The 13,495-nt window shown below is 49.3% G+C and overlaps 1 protein-coding gene across 1 annotated transcript in view; it reads right to left on the bottom strand.

The window, feature by feature from the left end:
* LARP1 (La ribonucleoprotein domain family member 1) overlaps nucleotides 1-13,495 on the bottom strand; it is a 243,787-nt gene that overhangs the window by 32,288 nt on the left and 198,004 nt on the right. Inside the window, 4 exon segments of the mRNA XM_030211934.1 lie at nucleotides 906-1,063; nucleotides 1,342-1,448; nucleotides 2,077-2,282; nucleotides 10,396-10,519. Coding sequence (XP_030067794.1) covers nucleotides 906-1,063; nucleotides 1,342-1,448; nucleotides 2,077-2,282; nucleotides 10,396-10,519 — 595 coding nt within the window.

The raw sequence follows: 13,495 nt of genomic DNA, 5'->3' as shown, positions 1-13,495 counted from the left end.
CTACCATATTTGTCCAAAGTTTACCTCCTAAAATGCATTCTCTCAAGCAGGAATGGCCAGTTCTGATCTAATAATCACAAGATTTTTTGGATTTCAGGAAACAAAAATGCAAATAAACTTGCCCTTGGACCAAACATCTTATGAATATGCAGATCCAATTGCTGTCATTGAGAATGAAAGGTCTGTCAACCCAAGGTAACCAAACAGCTTCATTTTTTAGGACTGGCTGACCCAGTTCTGGCTTTGTCCCCTGTATTCATGAACTGGTAGTCCTATTTCTTAGGTAGATTGTACCAAAGGCAGTGAAGGGTAAAGAGGCTTCTCCAAAGCCACATGGAGCATCAGTAGAAGCTGGATGTGAACAATAGCTTCTCTGATCCTCAGCCTGCTGTCATAACCACTATGCTAATCCTCCACTTGCTGAAGTAAGCCAAACAGAAAATGCATTTGAATCAGTTCATCATCTCTCGTTTTCCTTTTAATATACATATTTTTACTTAAGCCCCAGAAATCAATCCTACTACTGAGAACAGAAACAGAAAATGTCCCAGGCAGGTCACCTTATTCCCCCCCCCCCCCCCCCCCAATCCCATCTGCAAATAAGGCAGGTAAGATCTGTGGGACAGCAAGTACTCTCACGGTAACAAGGCCTGTGCAACCACTACAATGCAAGGTTTAGGTAGATGGCTGCATAATCTTCCCAAGGTCCAGAAGAGCTGCCACACTGGGTAAAACTGTGTGTTTTTTTGAGACTTTAGTACAGATTTCAAATGAGGACCCTCTCTCATCTCCAAGCATACAGAAAAGCACCTCGACTTTGCTGTTGCTCAGTAAGGGTTTGAGTCTACTCTCAGCAAAAACACATGCTCAAGGAGGTTAGATACGGGAGGGCATGCTGCACTCACCATTAAGGCAGCGCCGGCGGTATTTGTGATACACATGCTGCGTGAAGCCATTTTCCTTCAGCAGCTCATGAGAGGGGTGCTGGAACTTTGGCAGAGACTGGGGGGTACAGCCATAGTTGCTGAGGGCTGGCGTACTCTCCGAAGGACTTGCATTTGAGCTGTAAATGGAAGCAATAAGTGAGGCAGAGAACTGTAGACCAATGTTAAAACTCCCCAACCTCTCCTCCATAAACACACAAAATCCCTACATGCCTTGCATTTACCAGGGAGAAGAGCAGGGAAATCGCTCCTTACACTACAGAACAGCCCATGGTCAATTATTACCTCTCTTCCAGCTGGGTGAACACACCAACTTCTAACATACTTGTCCTCCTTCAGAGATCCTTTTTCTCTCCTTAACACAGAGAATATACCAGGCCTCGGCTGTCGCCTTTACCTGACAGAAGTAGTGCGGGGTCTGTGCTCACGAGAATCCATCACCCAGCCCACGTGACACTCTAATGGAGGATTTGAGCTATGCCGTGTCTTCCTCTTCCGTGGCGTCTGCATATAAAAAGTTAGCATTACTTCAAGTTCCCTCAGTGCTTTCTAAACCAACTGTCACAGCTTGTACATCCTCATTTCTTCATTCATATAGGCTCAATATTTTTAAAAGTGCTATAAACTTATACTCTCTTCCTCTGGTGGTTATCAACCCAGTCCCTCAGGCATAGCCCTGCACCCTTCCCCTCTCCCCAAGAAATTTAGTTTTCAGTGTAATCAAGATACGCCCATTAACTTAAGCAAGAGATCCAATAAATTGAAGTAATTCATGCAATACTCACTGTAGGGATTCTATATACCAGACCTATTGAGAACCCTAGGGTCATTCCGATTCCCTTCCCCACCAAACGCATGGAATGACCCACAGTCCTAAGGTGCAGAACAAATTTCAATAGCACTCACAAAAGATCCATCCAACTCTCCACCTGCTTTAACCCATTAGTGCCCAATGTTCCCATAATAAGCTCCCATATAGGAACATTGGGTACTAATGGGTTAACTCACTCTGCTCAGACACCCCCCCCCCCACAAACAAAAATCAAACTTTAACACAAAGGTGATAAGAGGAAGCACCAAAATCATCTCCACAGTGCTATTCCCATGTGTCAACAGCACTGCACTGTCTCACCTTGGCATCTATCGTTCTTCCCTCCTTAACCACTGGGTAAAATCTGGGTGTCAGCGTTGGGTCTTTTAACCGTGGGGTGCGCGGGGTCCTGGGGGTTCTGGCATTGCGGTAATTGGGAGACTCGGGAACTGTAGTCGGTAGGGAACGAGCAATGGCTGATGGCTCAGGGGCTCCAAACAGTTTATTAGCCAAAGCATCTGTTGGAACTGCAGAAGGGGAAAAAAAAAAAAGTCTCTTGTACCTTTTCCAGAAAGAATCCAACATAGCAACACATGCAGAGTAGTACATTTTCAAAGATCCACTATGTCAAAATAATCCAGGCAATTATTCAGCCACAGTAAACTGACTAAAATTGTGGTTGAACACCTGGTTAAATCTAACCACACAAATGGTGCCTTGAATTAGAAAAACTCAATAGAAAAACAGGGGAATGCAAACTGAAATAATACTATAAATCCAAAGACTTTGCACACTTAGTTTGCGGGTGTCTCCACACAATAAATTCAAACTAACAAATTGAACCTCAAATCCCCTGGTAGGGAGAATATCAATGTAGAGCTACCACTACCATTACAGGGGTCCGTTTTTATCATTGGTTCCGTAAGGGACCAAAGAAGAGGAAATGTTCTGCTGGGCTTGTTAGGGCATTTAGTATAGTAAGGGCACTTTGGGAGCTTTAGTGTTCGGGGGTGGTGGTAGCAGCCAGTTTTCTTTGTCTCCGGACCCAGTTTTCTTTAGTTTGGTGACTGATGAGCTCCACATTATTTTGGGTAAGGATCAGGAGGAGGTTTTTAAATCACTCGTTTTTCTCACTCAGAGTGAGTTTTTTTGCGTGTGATTGGTTTTCCTCTTCTTTGGTCCCTTACGGAACCAATGATAAAAACGGACCTCTGTAATGGTAGTGGTAGCTCTACATTGATTTTCTCCCTACCAGGGGATTTGAGGTTCCATTTGTTAGTTTGAATTTATTGTGTGGAGACATCCGCAAATTAAGTGTGCAAACTCTTTGGATTTATAACCTTGAATTAGAAGAAATTTAGCTGGTTAATAAATTGCACTAATAGTGAATGATACATACCTGTAGCAGGTGTTCTCCGAGGATAGCAGGCTGATTGTTCTCACGACTGGGTGACGTCCACGGCAGCCCCCACCAACTGGAACAAAACTTCGCGGGCGGTCCCGCATGCAGGGCATGCCCACCGCGCATGCGCGGCCGTCTTCCTGCCCGTGCGTGACCGTTCCCGCTCAGTTGAATGACAAGCAAAAATGATGAAACGCAACTCCAAAGGGGGGGGAGGAGGGAGGGAAGGTGAGAACAATCAGCCTGCTGTCCTCGGAGAACACCTGCTACAGGTATGTATCATTCACTTTCTCCGAGGACAAGCAGGCTGCTTGTTCTCACGACTGGGGTATCCCTAGCTCTCAGGCTCACTCAAAACAAGAACCCAGGTCAATTTAACCTCGCAACGGCGAGGGAACAACAGAAAATTGACCTACGAAGAACAACTAACTGGGAGTGCAGCCTGACCAGAATAAATTCGGGTCCTGGAGGGTGGAGTTGGATTTAAACCCCAAACAGATTCTGCAGCACCGACTGCCCGAACCGACTGTCACGTCGGGTATCCTGCTGGAGGCAGTAATGTGATGTGAATGTGTGGACAGATGACCACGTCGCAGCCTTGCAAATCTCTTCAATAGTGGCTGACTTCAAGTGAGCCACCGACGCTGCCATGGCTCTGACACTATGAGCCGTGACATGACCCTCAAGAGTCAGCCCAGCCTGGGCTTAAGTGAAGGAAATGCAATCTGCTAGCCAATTGGAGATGGTGCGTTTCCCGACAGCGACCCCTATCCTGTTAGGGTCGAAAGAAACAAACAATTGGGCGGACTGTCTGTGGGGCTGTGTCCGCTCCAAGTAGAAGGCCAATGCTCTCTTGCAGTCCAATGTGTGCAACTGACGTTCAGCAGGGCGGGTATGCGGCCTGGGAAAGAATGTTGGCAAGACAATTGACTGGTTAAGATGGAACTCCGACACCACCTTCGGCAGGAACTTAGGGTGAGTGCGGAGCACTACTCTGTTGTGATGAAATTTGGTATACGGAGCATGAGCTACCAGGGCTTGAAGCTCACTGACCCTACGAGCTGAAGCAACTGCCACCAAGAAAATGACCTTCCAGGTCAAGTACTTCAGATGGCAGGTATTCAGTGGCTCAAAAGGAGGTTTAATCAGCTGGGTGAGGACGACGTTGAGATCCCATGACACTGTAGGAGGCTTGATAGGGGGCTTTGACAAAAGCAAGCCTCTCATGAAGCGAACGACTAAAGGCTCTCCAGAGATGGCTTTACCTTCCACACGATAATGGTAAGCACTAATCGCACTAAGGTGATTCCTTACTGAGTTGGTCTTGAGGCCAGACTCTGATAAGTGCAGAAGGTATTCAAGCAGGTTCTGTGCAGGGCAAGAACGAGGTTCTAGGGCCTTGCTCTCACACCAAAAGACAAACCTCCTCCACTTGAAAAAGTAACTCTTCTTAGTGGAATCCTTCCTAGAGGCAAGCAAGACACGGGAGACACCCTCAGACAGACCCAACGCAGTGAAGTCTACGCCCTCAACATCCAGGCCGTGAGAGCCAGAGACTGAAGGTTGGGGTGCAGCAACGCTCCGTCGTTCTGCGAAATGAGAGTCGGAAAACACTCCAATCTCCACGGTTCTTCTGAGGACAACTCCAGAAGACGAGGGAACCAGATCTGATGGGGCCAAAAGGGCGCTATCAGAATCATGGTGCCGCGGGTCTTGCTTGAGCTTCAGTAAGGTCTTCCCCACCACAGGTATGGGAGGATAAGCATACAGGAGGCCGGTCCCCCAATGAAGGAGAAAGGCAGCCGACGCTAGCCTGCCGTGTGTCTGAAGTCTGGAACAAAACAGAGGCAGCTTGTGGTTGGTCTGAGAGGCGAAAAGGTCCACCGAGGGGGTGCCCCACTCTCGGAAGATCTTGCGTACCACTCTGGAATGGAGCGACCACTCGTGCGGTTGCATGACTCTGCTCAGTCTGTCGGCCAGACTGTTGTTTACGCCTGCCAGGTATGTGGCTTGGAGAAACATGCCGAACTGGCAAGCCCAACGCCACATCCCGACGGCTTCCTGACACAGGGGGCGAGATCCGGTGCCCCCCTGCTTGTTGATGTAATACATTGCAACCTGATTGTTTGTCCGAATTTGGATAATTTGACAGGACAGCCGATCTCTGAAAGCCTTCAGTGTGTTCCAGACCGCTTGGAGCTCCAGGAGGTTGATCTGCAGATCCTTTTCCTGGAGGGACCACAGTCCCTGGGTGTGAAGCCCATCGACATGAGCTCCCCACCCCAGGCGAGATGCATCCGTCGTCAGCACTTTCGTGGGCTGTGGAATTTGGAATGGACGTCCCAAGGTCAAATTGGTCCGAATGGTCCACCAGAGCAGTGAAGTGCGGCAACTGGTGGAGAGGCAGATGATATCTTCTAGATTCCCGGTGGCTTGAAACCACTGGGAAGCTAGGGTCCATTGAGCAGATCTCATGTGAAGACGAGCCATGGGAGTCACATGAACTGTGGAGGCCATATGACCCAGAAGTCTCAACATCTGCCGAGCTGTGATCTGCTGAGACGCTCTGGTCTGTGAAGCCAGGGACAGGAGGTTGTTGGCCCTCGCTTTGGGAAGGAAGGCCTGAGCCGTCTGGGTATTCAGCAGAGCTCCTATGAATTCCAGAGACTGGGCTGGCTGGAGATGGGACTTCGGGTAATTTATCACAAACCCCAGCAGCTCCAGGAGTTGAATAGTGCACTACATGGACCGGAGGGCTCCTGCCTCCGAGGTGTTCTTGACCAGCCAATCGTCGAGATATGGGAACACGTGCACTCCCAGCTTGCGTAGATACGCCGCGACCACCACGAGGCACTTTGTAAACACCCGTGGGGCAGAGGCGAGCCCAAAGGACAGCATACAATACTGAAAGTGCCGTGCGCCCAGGCGGAATCTGAGATACTGTCTGTGAGCTGGCACTATCGGGATGTGAATGTATGCGTCCTTTAAATCCAGGGAACAAACTCATAAGCACAATTTAATTATTAATGAATAGCAGGGGGGAGAGGGTGGGGAGAGAAGAAGGAAGGGGAGAAGGAGGGGGGAATATAAAAGATGACTGTGATGTATATTTAACAAAACACCCCCTCCTTAAATGTACGTTTGGCTGTTAATGAGCATGTTTGGGAGGGTAGGCAAAGAGACCAGGGGAAGATGCATAAAACTATTGATGATGGAATTTATTGCTGTATACAAGTTAATATGCTGTATTACTTATAATGCTCAATAATAGAAGTATTGGCAATGTTAAAATGTTTATAATGTTGAATCATCAATAAAAACAGTTGAAATATAAATCCAGGGAACATAGCCAATCGTTTTTCTGAATCATTGGCAGAAGGGTGCCCAAGGAAAGCATCCTGAACTTTTCTTTGACCAGGAATTTGTTCAGGCCTCTCAGGTCTAGGATGGGACGTATCCCCCCTGTTTTCTTTTCCACAAGGAAGTACCTGGAATAGAATCCCTGCCCTTCCTGCCCGGGTGGTACAGGCTCGACCGCATTGGCGCTGAGAAGGGTGGAGAGTTCCTCTGCAAGTACCTGCTTGTGATGGGAGCTGAAGGATTGAGCTCCCGGAGGACAATTTGGTGGCAGGGAGGCCAAATTCAGGGCGTATCCGCACCGCACTATTTGGAGAACCCACTGGTCGGAGGTTATGAGAGGCCACCTTTGGTGAAAAAATTTTAACCTCCCTCCGACCGGCAGATCGTCTGGTACGGACACTTTGAGGGCGGCTATGTTCCCATGGATCCAGTCAAAAGCCCGTCCCCGGCTTTTGCTGTGGAGGCGCAGGGGGCTGCTCAGGCGCACGCTGTTGACGCGAACGAGCGCGCTGGGACTATCCCTGTGCCTGAGGAGGCCTTCGGGCCGGCTGGGTGTACCTACGCTTGGGAAAAGCACAGGGCGCAGCCTGCCGGGCCCGGGAAAAACGTCCACCTGCTGAGGTGGATGCTGAAGGCGCCCGGTGGGTGAGCTTGTCGAGGGCGGTTTCCCGCTGATGCAGTTGGTCCACCAGCTGCTCGACCTTCTCACCAAAAATATTATCCCCCCGGCAAGGGACGTCGGCCAGTCTCTGCTGGGTGCGGTTGTCCAGGTCAGAGGCACGCAGCCATGAGAGCCTGCGCATCACTATACCTTGGGCCGCAGCACGAGATGCCACGTCACAGGTGTCATATATACCCCTGGACAGGAACTTTCTGCACGCCTTCAGCTGCCTGACCACCTCCTGAAAAGGCCTGGACTGCTCCGGCAGGAGCTTGTCAACCAGGTCCGCCAGTTGCTTCACATTATTCCGCATGTGGATGCTCGTGTAGAGCTGGTAAGACTGGATGCGGGTCACGAGCATGAAAGATTGGTAGGCCTTCCTCCCAAACGAGTCCAGAGTGCGAGACTCCCGCCCCGGGGGCGTTGAGGCGGTATCCCTCGAACTCCGTGCCCTCTTGAGAGCAGAGTCCACGACCGCCAAGTCATGAGGCAATTGGGGCCGCATTAACTCTGGGTCCGAGTGGATTCTGTATTGGGACTCTGCTTTCTTGGGAATGGTGGGATTAGATAATGGTCTCAGCCAGTTCCGAAGCAGTGTCTCCTTGAGGACATTGTGCAACGGTACCGTGGAGGACTCTCTAGGTGGTGATGGATAATCGAGGACCTCGAGCATCTCAGCCCTCGGCTCATCCACAGAGACCACGGGGAAGGGAATGCATATAGACATGTCCCTGACGAAGGAGGCAAAGGAGAGGCTCTCAGGAGGCGAGAGCTTTCTCTCTGGTGAAGGCGTGGGGTCGGAGGGAAGGCCCACAGACTCCTCTGAGGAGAAATATCTGGGGTCCTCCTCCTCCCCCCACGAGGCCTCTTCCTCGGTGTCGGACATAAGCTCGTGCAGCTGAGTCCTCAACCGGGCCCGGCTCGACGTCGAGGCACCAAGGCCTCGGTGGTGTCGTCGAGCGGTGGACTCCCGCGCCTGCGGGGATGAAGCTCCCTCCATCAACGTGGACTCCACCTGCGTGGCGGTCGAGACCAGCGCCGCAAGCGGCATCGAAGGCCTCGGCACCGGGCTAGAGCTCGCCGGCACCACAGTCAACGGTGCCGAGGGCTCAAGCACCCTCGGCGCCAGCACAGTCTGGCGCATCAGCCCTTCCAGGATCCCCGGAAGGATGGCTTGGAGGCACTCGTCCAGGCCCGCTGCCGGGAAAGACGGAGGGGGGGGGGGGGGCGGTAGTGGCGTCGGTGCTGGAAGCTGCTCGGGTCCAGGAGACTGCACCGAAGTGCTGGGACCCTGACGCGGCGGTACCTCTACTACAGAGGGGGTCCTCTCCTCTCGACGCTGACGCTTTCTCGGCGTCGACTCCTCTCCGGCGCCAGGGCCCGGATGCATCGATGGCGACCGATGACGGTGCTTCTTTGTTTTCTTGTGATGCCCGTCATCAGCACTAGGTGGAGTGGAGGAGGAGGAGGTCGATCCCCCTCGGCCTCGAGGGACCGGGTCCGACAGGGTTCGGTCCCGAGGGCCCTGGGTAGAGGGAGTGACCGGGGCCGATTGCCCACGCGGCCTCTCACCCCTGCCGTCACCGGAGGACCGGCGGGCCGACGGGACCTGTGCTCGATGCCATCGGTGCCGATTTCGCGGACATCGATACCGGTACCGAAGAACCGGCCGTCGATACCGATGCCGTCGAGGTCGACGTTGAGGGGCCGGCGCAAGTTCCAAAAAGACGGTCCCGAAGAACTTGCCTCGCTACTTGAGTCCGTTTCCAGAGACCAAGACACAAAGTACACGACTTGGTATCGTGCTCCGGCCCGAGGCACCAAGCGTGAGTGTCTGTCTGTGAGATAGGCCGGCCGCACCGACCACACTTCTTAAATCCAGTCGGGACCTTCGAGGACATCGACAGAAAAATCGCGTCGGCAAAATCAAAGTCGTCGATGGTGGCGGTAAAATCACACCTCGAAAAGAAATCGACCGCGCAGCCACAAGGCCGCAACGCGACGCCCCCGCTAAAAGACGAGGGAAAACAAGTACCGCACGTTTTTTTTTTTTTAAAGAAAAAAGTAAAGAGAGAACGCAGCAACGAAAATAAACGAAGATTCGCGAACAACGCGATCCGGTTTCCGGGGCTGACAGAGAGAGAGACAAACACGTCTCTCTCCAGGCGCGGAAAAGAAAAGACTGAGCGGGAACGGTCACGCATGGGCGGGAAGAAGGCCGCGCATGCGCAGTGGGCGTGCCCTACGTGCGGGACCGCCCGCGAAGTTTTGTTCCGGTTGGTGGGGGCTGCCGTGGACGTCACCCAGTCGTGAGAACAAGCAGCCTGCTTGTCCTCGGAGAACAGTTAAACTCTGAAAAGCCACTCCCCAGGCAGACAATCCATTTCTTGTCCAATGGAACTTGTGCACCCAGTGATTTGTGCACACTCTGATTTTAGACAGATTTCAGTGTGTGGTAGTGGCGAGGGGTGGGGAAGGGAGGAATTTTAGCCAATTAGATTCATGCAATCAAAGGTCATTTAAACCACAAATCTTTTGAATATACACATCTTGTACCAAGACTAGACAGCAACAATTTAAAAGACCATAAAAAAGTATTATACACACACACAGTTAGGTCACAGGCAATGTGGGAGATGATGACGTTGCAAAGGAATATCTAGACATTTCCTTACAAAGGGGAAAATGGACCAAAATGTTGCTGGATTTAGATATAAATTTGTTCGAGTTCAGTGCGGAACACATGGCCACATCTTTCACAGCACAGAAGCCTAGTACAATTTATCTGGATAGTGCAATTAGTTTTCAAAGTATATAGTAAATAAATAGTCTTATTTTAAAATGTTGGGTTCTCTTTCTTGCAAAAATCAAAAACTGCTTACAATAAAAAAAAAAAAAAAAAAAAACCTTGTGCCCCTAGAAAACATCTGCTCTAGCTCAGTAGCGTTTACCATTTTCTATGGGTACACTGACTGATTGACCTGCACTGCTTATGTGCTTACACGGTGCACCCCATATCATGGGACAGACACCCCAAAACTTGTGCTGCTTATACACAATGCTATACACAATTTAAATTCACAGTGCTTACGTGCAAACAGTGCACATACACTGACAGACTGTACACCTCTGGCCCTGCAGTGCTTGTAACTGAATATACACCATAACAGATTGCACATACACTTCAGGATGCTTCCATGCAGACAGCTACCCTTACCTTGCTGGAATCGCGGTGGACCAGGAGGTACTTCTTGGTTTGGATCGACAGGAGGCTCAGGGGTTAAAGTGTCAAACTGCTCTCGGCTGATCATGTTCACTTTCTTGAAGTTCTCAACTTCTTGCTGAAGGAAATACACCCATACAAAGTAACAAGTAAGTTTTCTAATGTCTTGTTCATAGCAAACAAGAAAGCCTTTCCAACCCAACTACAGAAACTCTAAACTTGATTTTGCCCAATTCCAACCAATTACTTCTTGCATCAACACCATAAAGCAATGGCCATGGTCACTGCCACTAAAGCCTCAAAATCTGGTCCTACTTCACTTATGTGATCTTTGCAACCAGTATATAATCTGGATGGGTTTTCAGCACAAACCTGATTCACGCCACAGGAGGAGTGGCCTAATGGTTAGAGCACTGGTCTTGACATCCAGAGGTGGCCGGTTCAAATCCCACTGCTGCTCCTTGTGATCTTGGGCAAGTCACTTAACCCTCCATTGCCTCGGGTACAAACTTAGATTGAAAGCCCTCCAGGGAAAAAGAAATACCTAGTATACCTGAATGTAACACAACCTAAGCTACTACTGAAAAGGTGTGAGCAAACTCCAAATAAATAAAATAAATACAGTATAATGATAGGTCCCAAGAGATCCCCCAAGCCAGTTGGGTTTTCAAGATTCCGCCACAAATATTTACCTGCTGGTCCCATTCCAGCGTGCACTGCATTCCCACCTATCACTCCACCCCAGAGGTGACGTCAAGATGATTCTATTCTAAATTTCTGTAGTCTGGATAGTGGTGCATGTGCTCCATTGGGCACTCCTGAAATGCGCCACAATTCTCACCTTATACTGTGCTTCATTTGTATTTTTTTTTTTTAAACTGTCTTGTTCTTACTCTCCTCTATGTTTTGCCTGCCAGATATGGCCCTACCTCAGACCATCAGGAAAAGGAGTAGTGTAGCCAACATGACACTTCCAAAGAAAATAGGACTGTGTATGTCTAACAGGAAACTTTATTCTATGAAACACAACACAAAACTTTATAAAAGACTCGACACAGCACCATGTTTCAGCAATGATGCCTGCCTCGGGAATGTTGTGGTACGAGTAAAAGAATCCTAATGTTTATATCCAAGCAAACACTGAACAATGAGATAAAATCTTTAAAAAGACTGTAGAAGTTGCTGGCGTTGTACCTGTAGTATTCCACGTTTCTCCACTATTGTGGTCTCCTACCTTGGACCATATTATTTCTGGGACCAAGACAGAACCTATCAAGAGAGGCAACTTATATAATTGTAACCTTCTATACCGCACTCCCTAACTGATTCTGTGGACATCGCTAAATCTACTTCTATAAAAAATTGGCTGCATAAATGCAAGCTAAGATCAAAGACTCGTTTAATTTCTTTCATGTATCCAGTTTTGATGTTCTCTGTTTAGTAGAGATCTAAAGTTCTGATTTAGTTGTCAGTCAGAACTTGCATATCTAAACCGTGTTTTCCCACCAGATTACTCAGCTTTCCACTCTTGTCGCTTAACCAAGAAGTATTTGGGGGTGGGGGGGTGGGGGGGGGGGGGGGGGGAGGCCAACTACAGCTGCACTTGAATGAAACTAATGCAACTTTGGAATCTTTCACTGTTCTTGGGTCAGTTTTTTTTTTTTTTTGTACTGGTTTATCAACCCCCCTTCAGTATCTGACATCTATGCTTTCTTTAAATGGATTTGGATTTCATCTGTTCTTTCCTCATTCTCTACAGTACTTTTAAGTGATTTTATAGTGTACTGATTTCACTAACCCATTATCGCATAATTTCCTGCTCTTTATTAAGGATATAGGGCAGGGGCGTAGCTAGACACCCAATTTTGGGTGGACCTGGGCCCAAGATGGGTGGGCAGAACTCCACCTTGCCCCACAAGTGATTTGGTCTCCCCCTCTCTCACCTGCATGCCATATGGTCTCTCAAACATCCCCCCTCCCCTGTATTACCTTTTAAATAGCAAATTTTCACCAGCCATGAGCAGCAACTAAGGTGAAATTAGGCCTTACCTGCTAATTTTCTTTCCTCTAGATCCTCCAGACCGTTCAAGACGCTTGGGTTATGCACTCCTACCAGCAGAGGGAGACTGAGAACACTAAAACTTCTTATACAAGTAGCCTGTGCAGACCTTCTACTAACCAGTAAAACAGTAACAAAGCAGAGGAACAAAACACCTCACCTAAACAAAACCACTGAATCCACACTCAGATCTCCTCCCCTTAAGACGGGGGAATTCAACTGCAGATGGGCACAAACGGTACCACAAACTGCCCTTAGTAAAACTCCAGGACCCAAATCACAGGAGCTACTAGAAATATCAGCAACTGAAGTCTAAAGAAAATATCATACTGAACTGTCCGATACACTGGGTGGGCTCTTGAACGGTCTTGGAGGTCCACACTCAGATCTCCTCCCCTTAAGACGGGGGAATTCAACTGCAGATGGGCACAAACGGTACCACAAACTGCCCTTAGTAAAACTCCAGGACCCAAATCACAGGAGCTACTAGAAATATCAGCAACTGAAGTCTAAAGAAAATATCATACTGAACTGTCCGATACACTGGGTGGGCTCTTGAACGGTCTTGGAGGATCTAGAGGAAAGAAAATTAGCAGGTAAGGCCTAATTTCACCTTCCTCAGCAATCCTCCAGACCGTTCAAGACGCTTGGGACGTACCAAAGCAGTAAACACATCTAAGGGTGGGACCTGCGAAGCCTAGAGGACAGGACTGCAGCTCCAAAACTGGCATCCTCCCTTGCCTGTACATCCACTCTGTAATGTTTGACAAAAGAATGCAGGGAGGACCACACCGCCGCTCTACATATGTCCACCGGTGGAACAAAACTACTCTCTGCCCAAGAAGCCGCTATCCCCCTAGTGGAATGTGCCTTGAGCCCCACCAGCACCGTACGGCCATGCAATATGTAAGCCGAAGAGATGGCATCCTTCAACCACCGAGCTATAGATGCCTTAGAAGCAGCCGCCCCCTTCTTGGGCCCCCCATGAAGGACAAATAACCTGTCCGAAGACCTGAATTCCTCCAACCTGCGCAA

This window comes from Microcaecilia unicolor, chromosome 8 (assembly GCF_901765095.1).
Source record: "Microcaecilia unicolor chromosome 8, aMicUni1.1, whole genome shotgun sequence".
NCBI classification, from domain to species: Eukaryota; Metazoa; Chordata; class Amphibia; order Gymnophiona; family Siphonopidae; genus Microcaecilia; species Microcaecilia unicolor.
The sequence above is the reverse complement of the archived record's forward strand: the minus strand, read 5'-3'. Positions and strand labels throughout refer to the sequence as shown.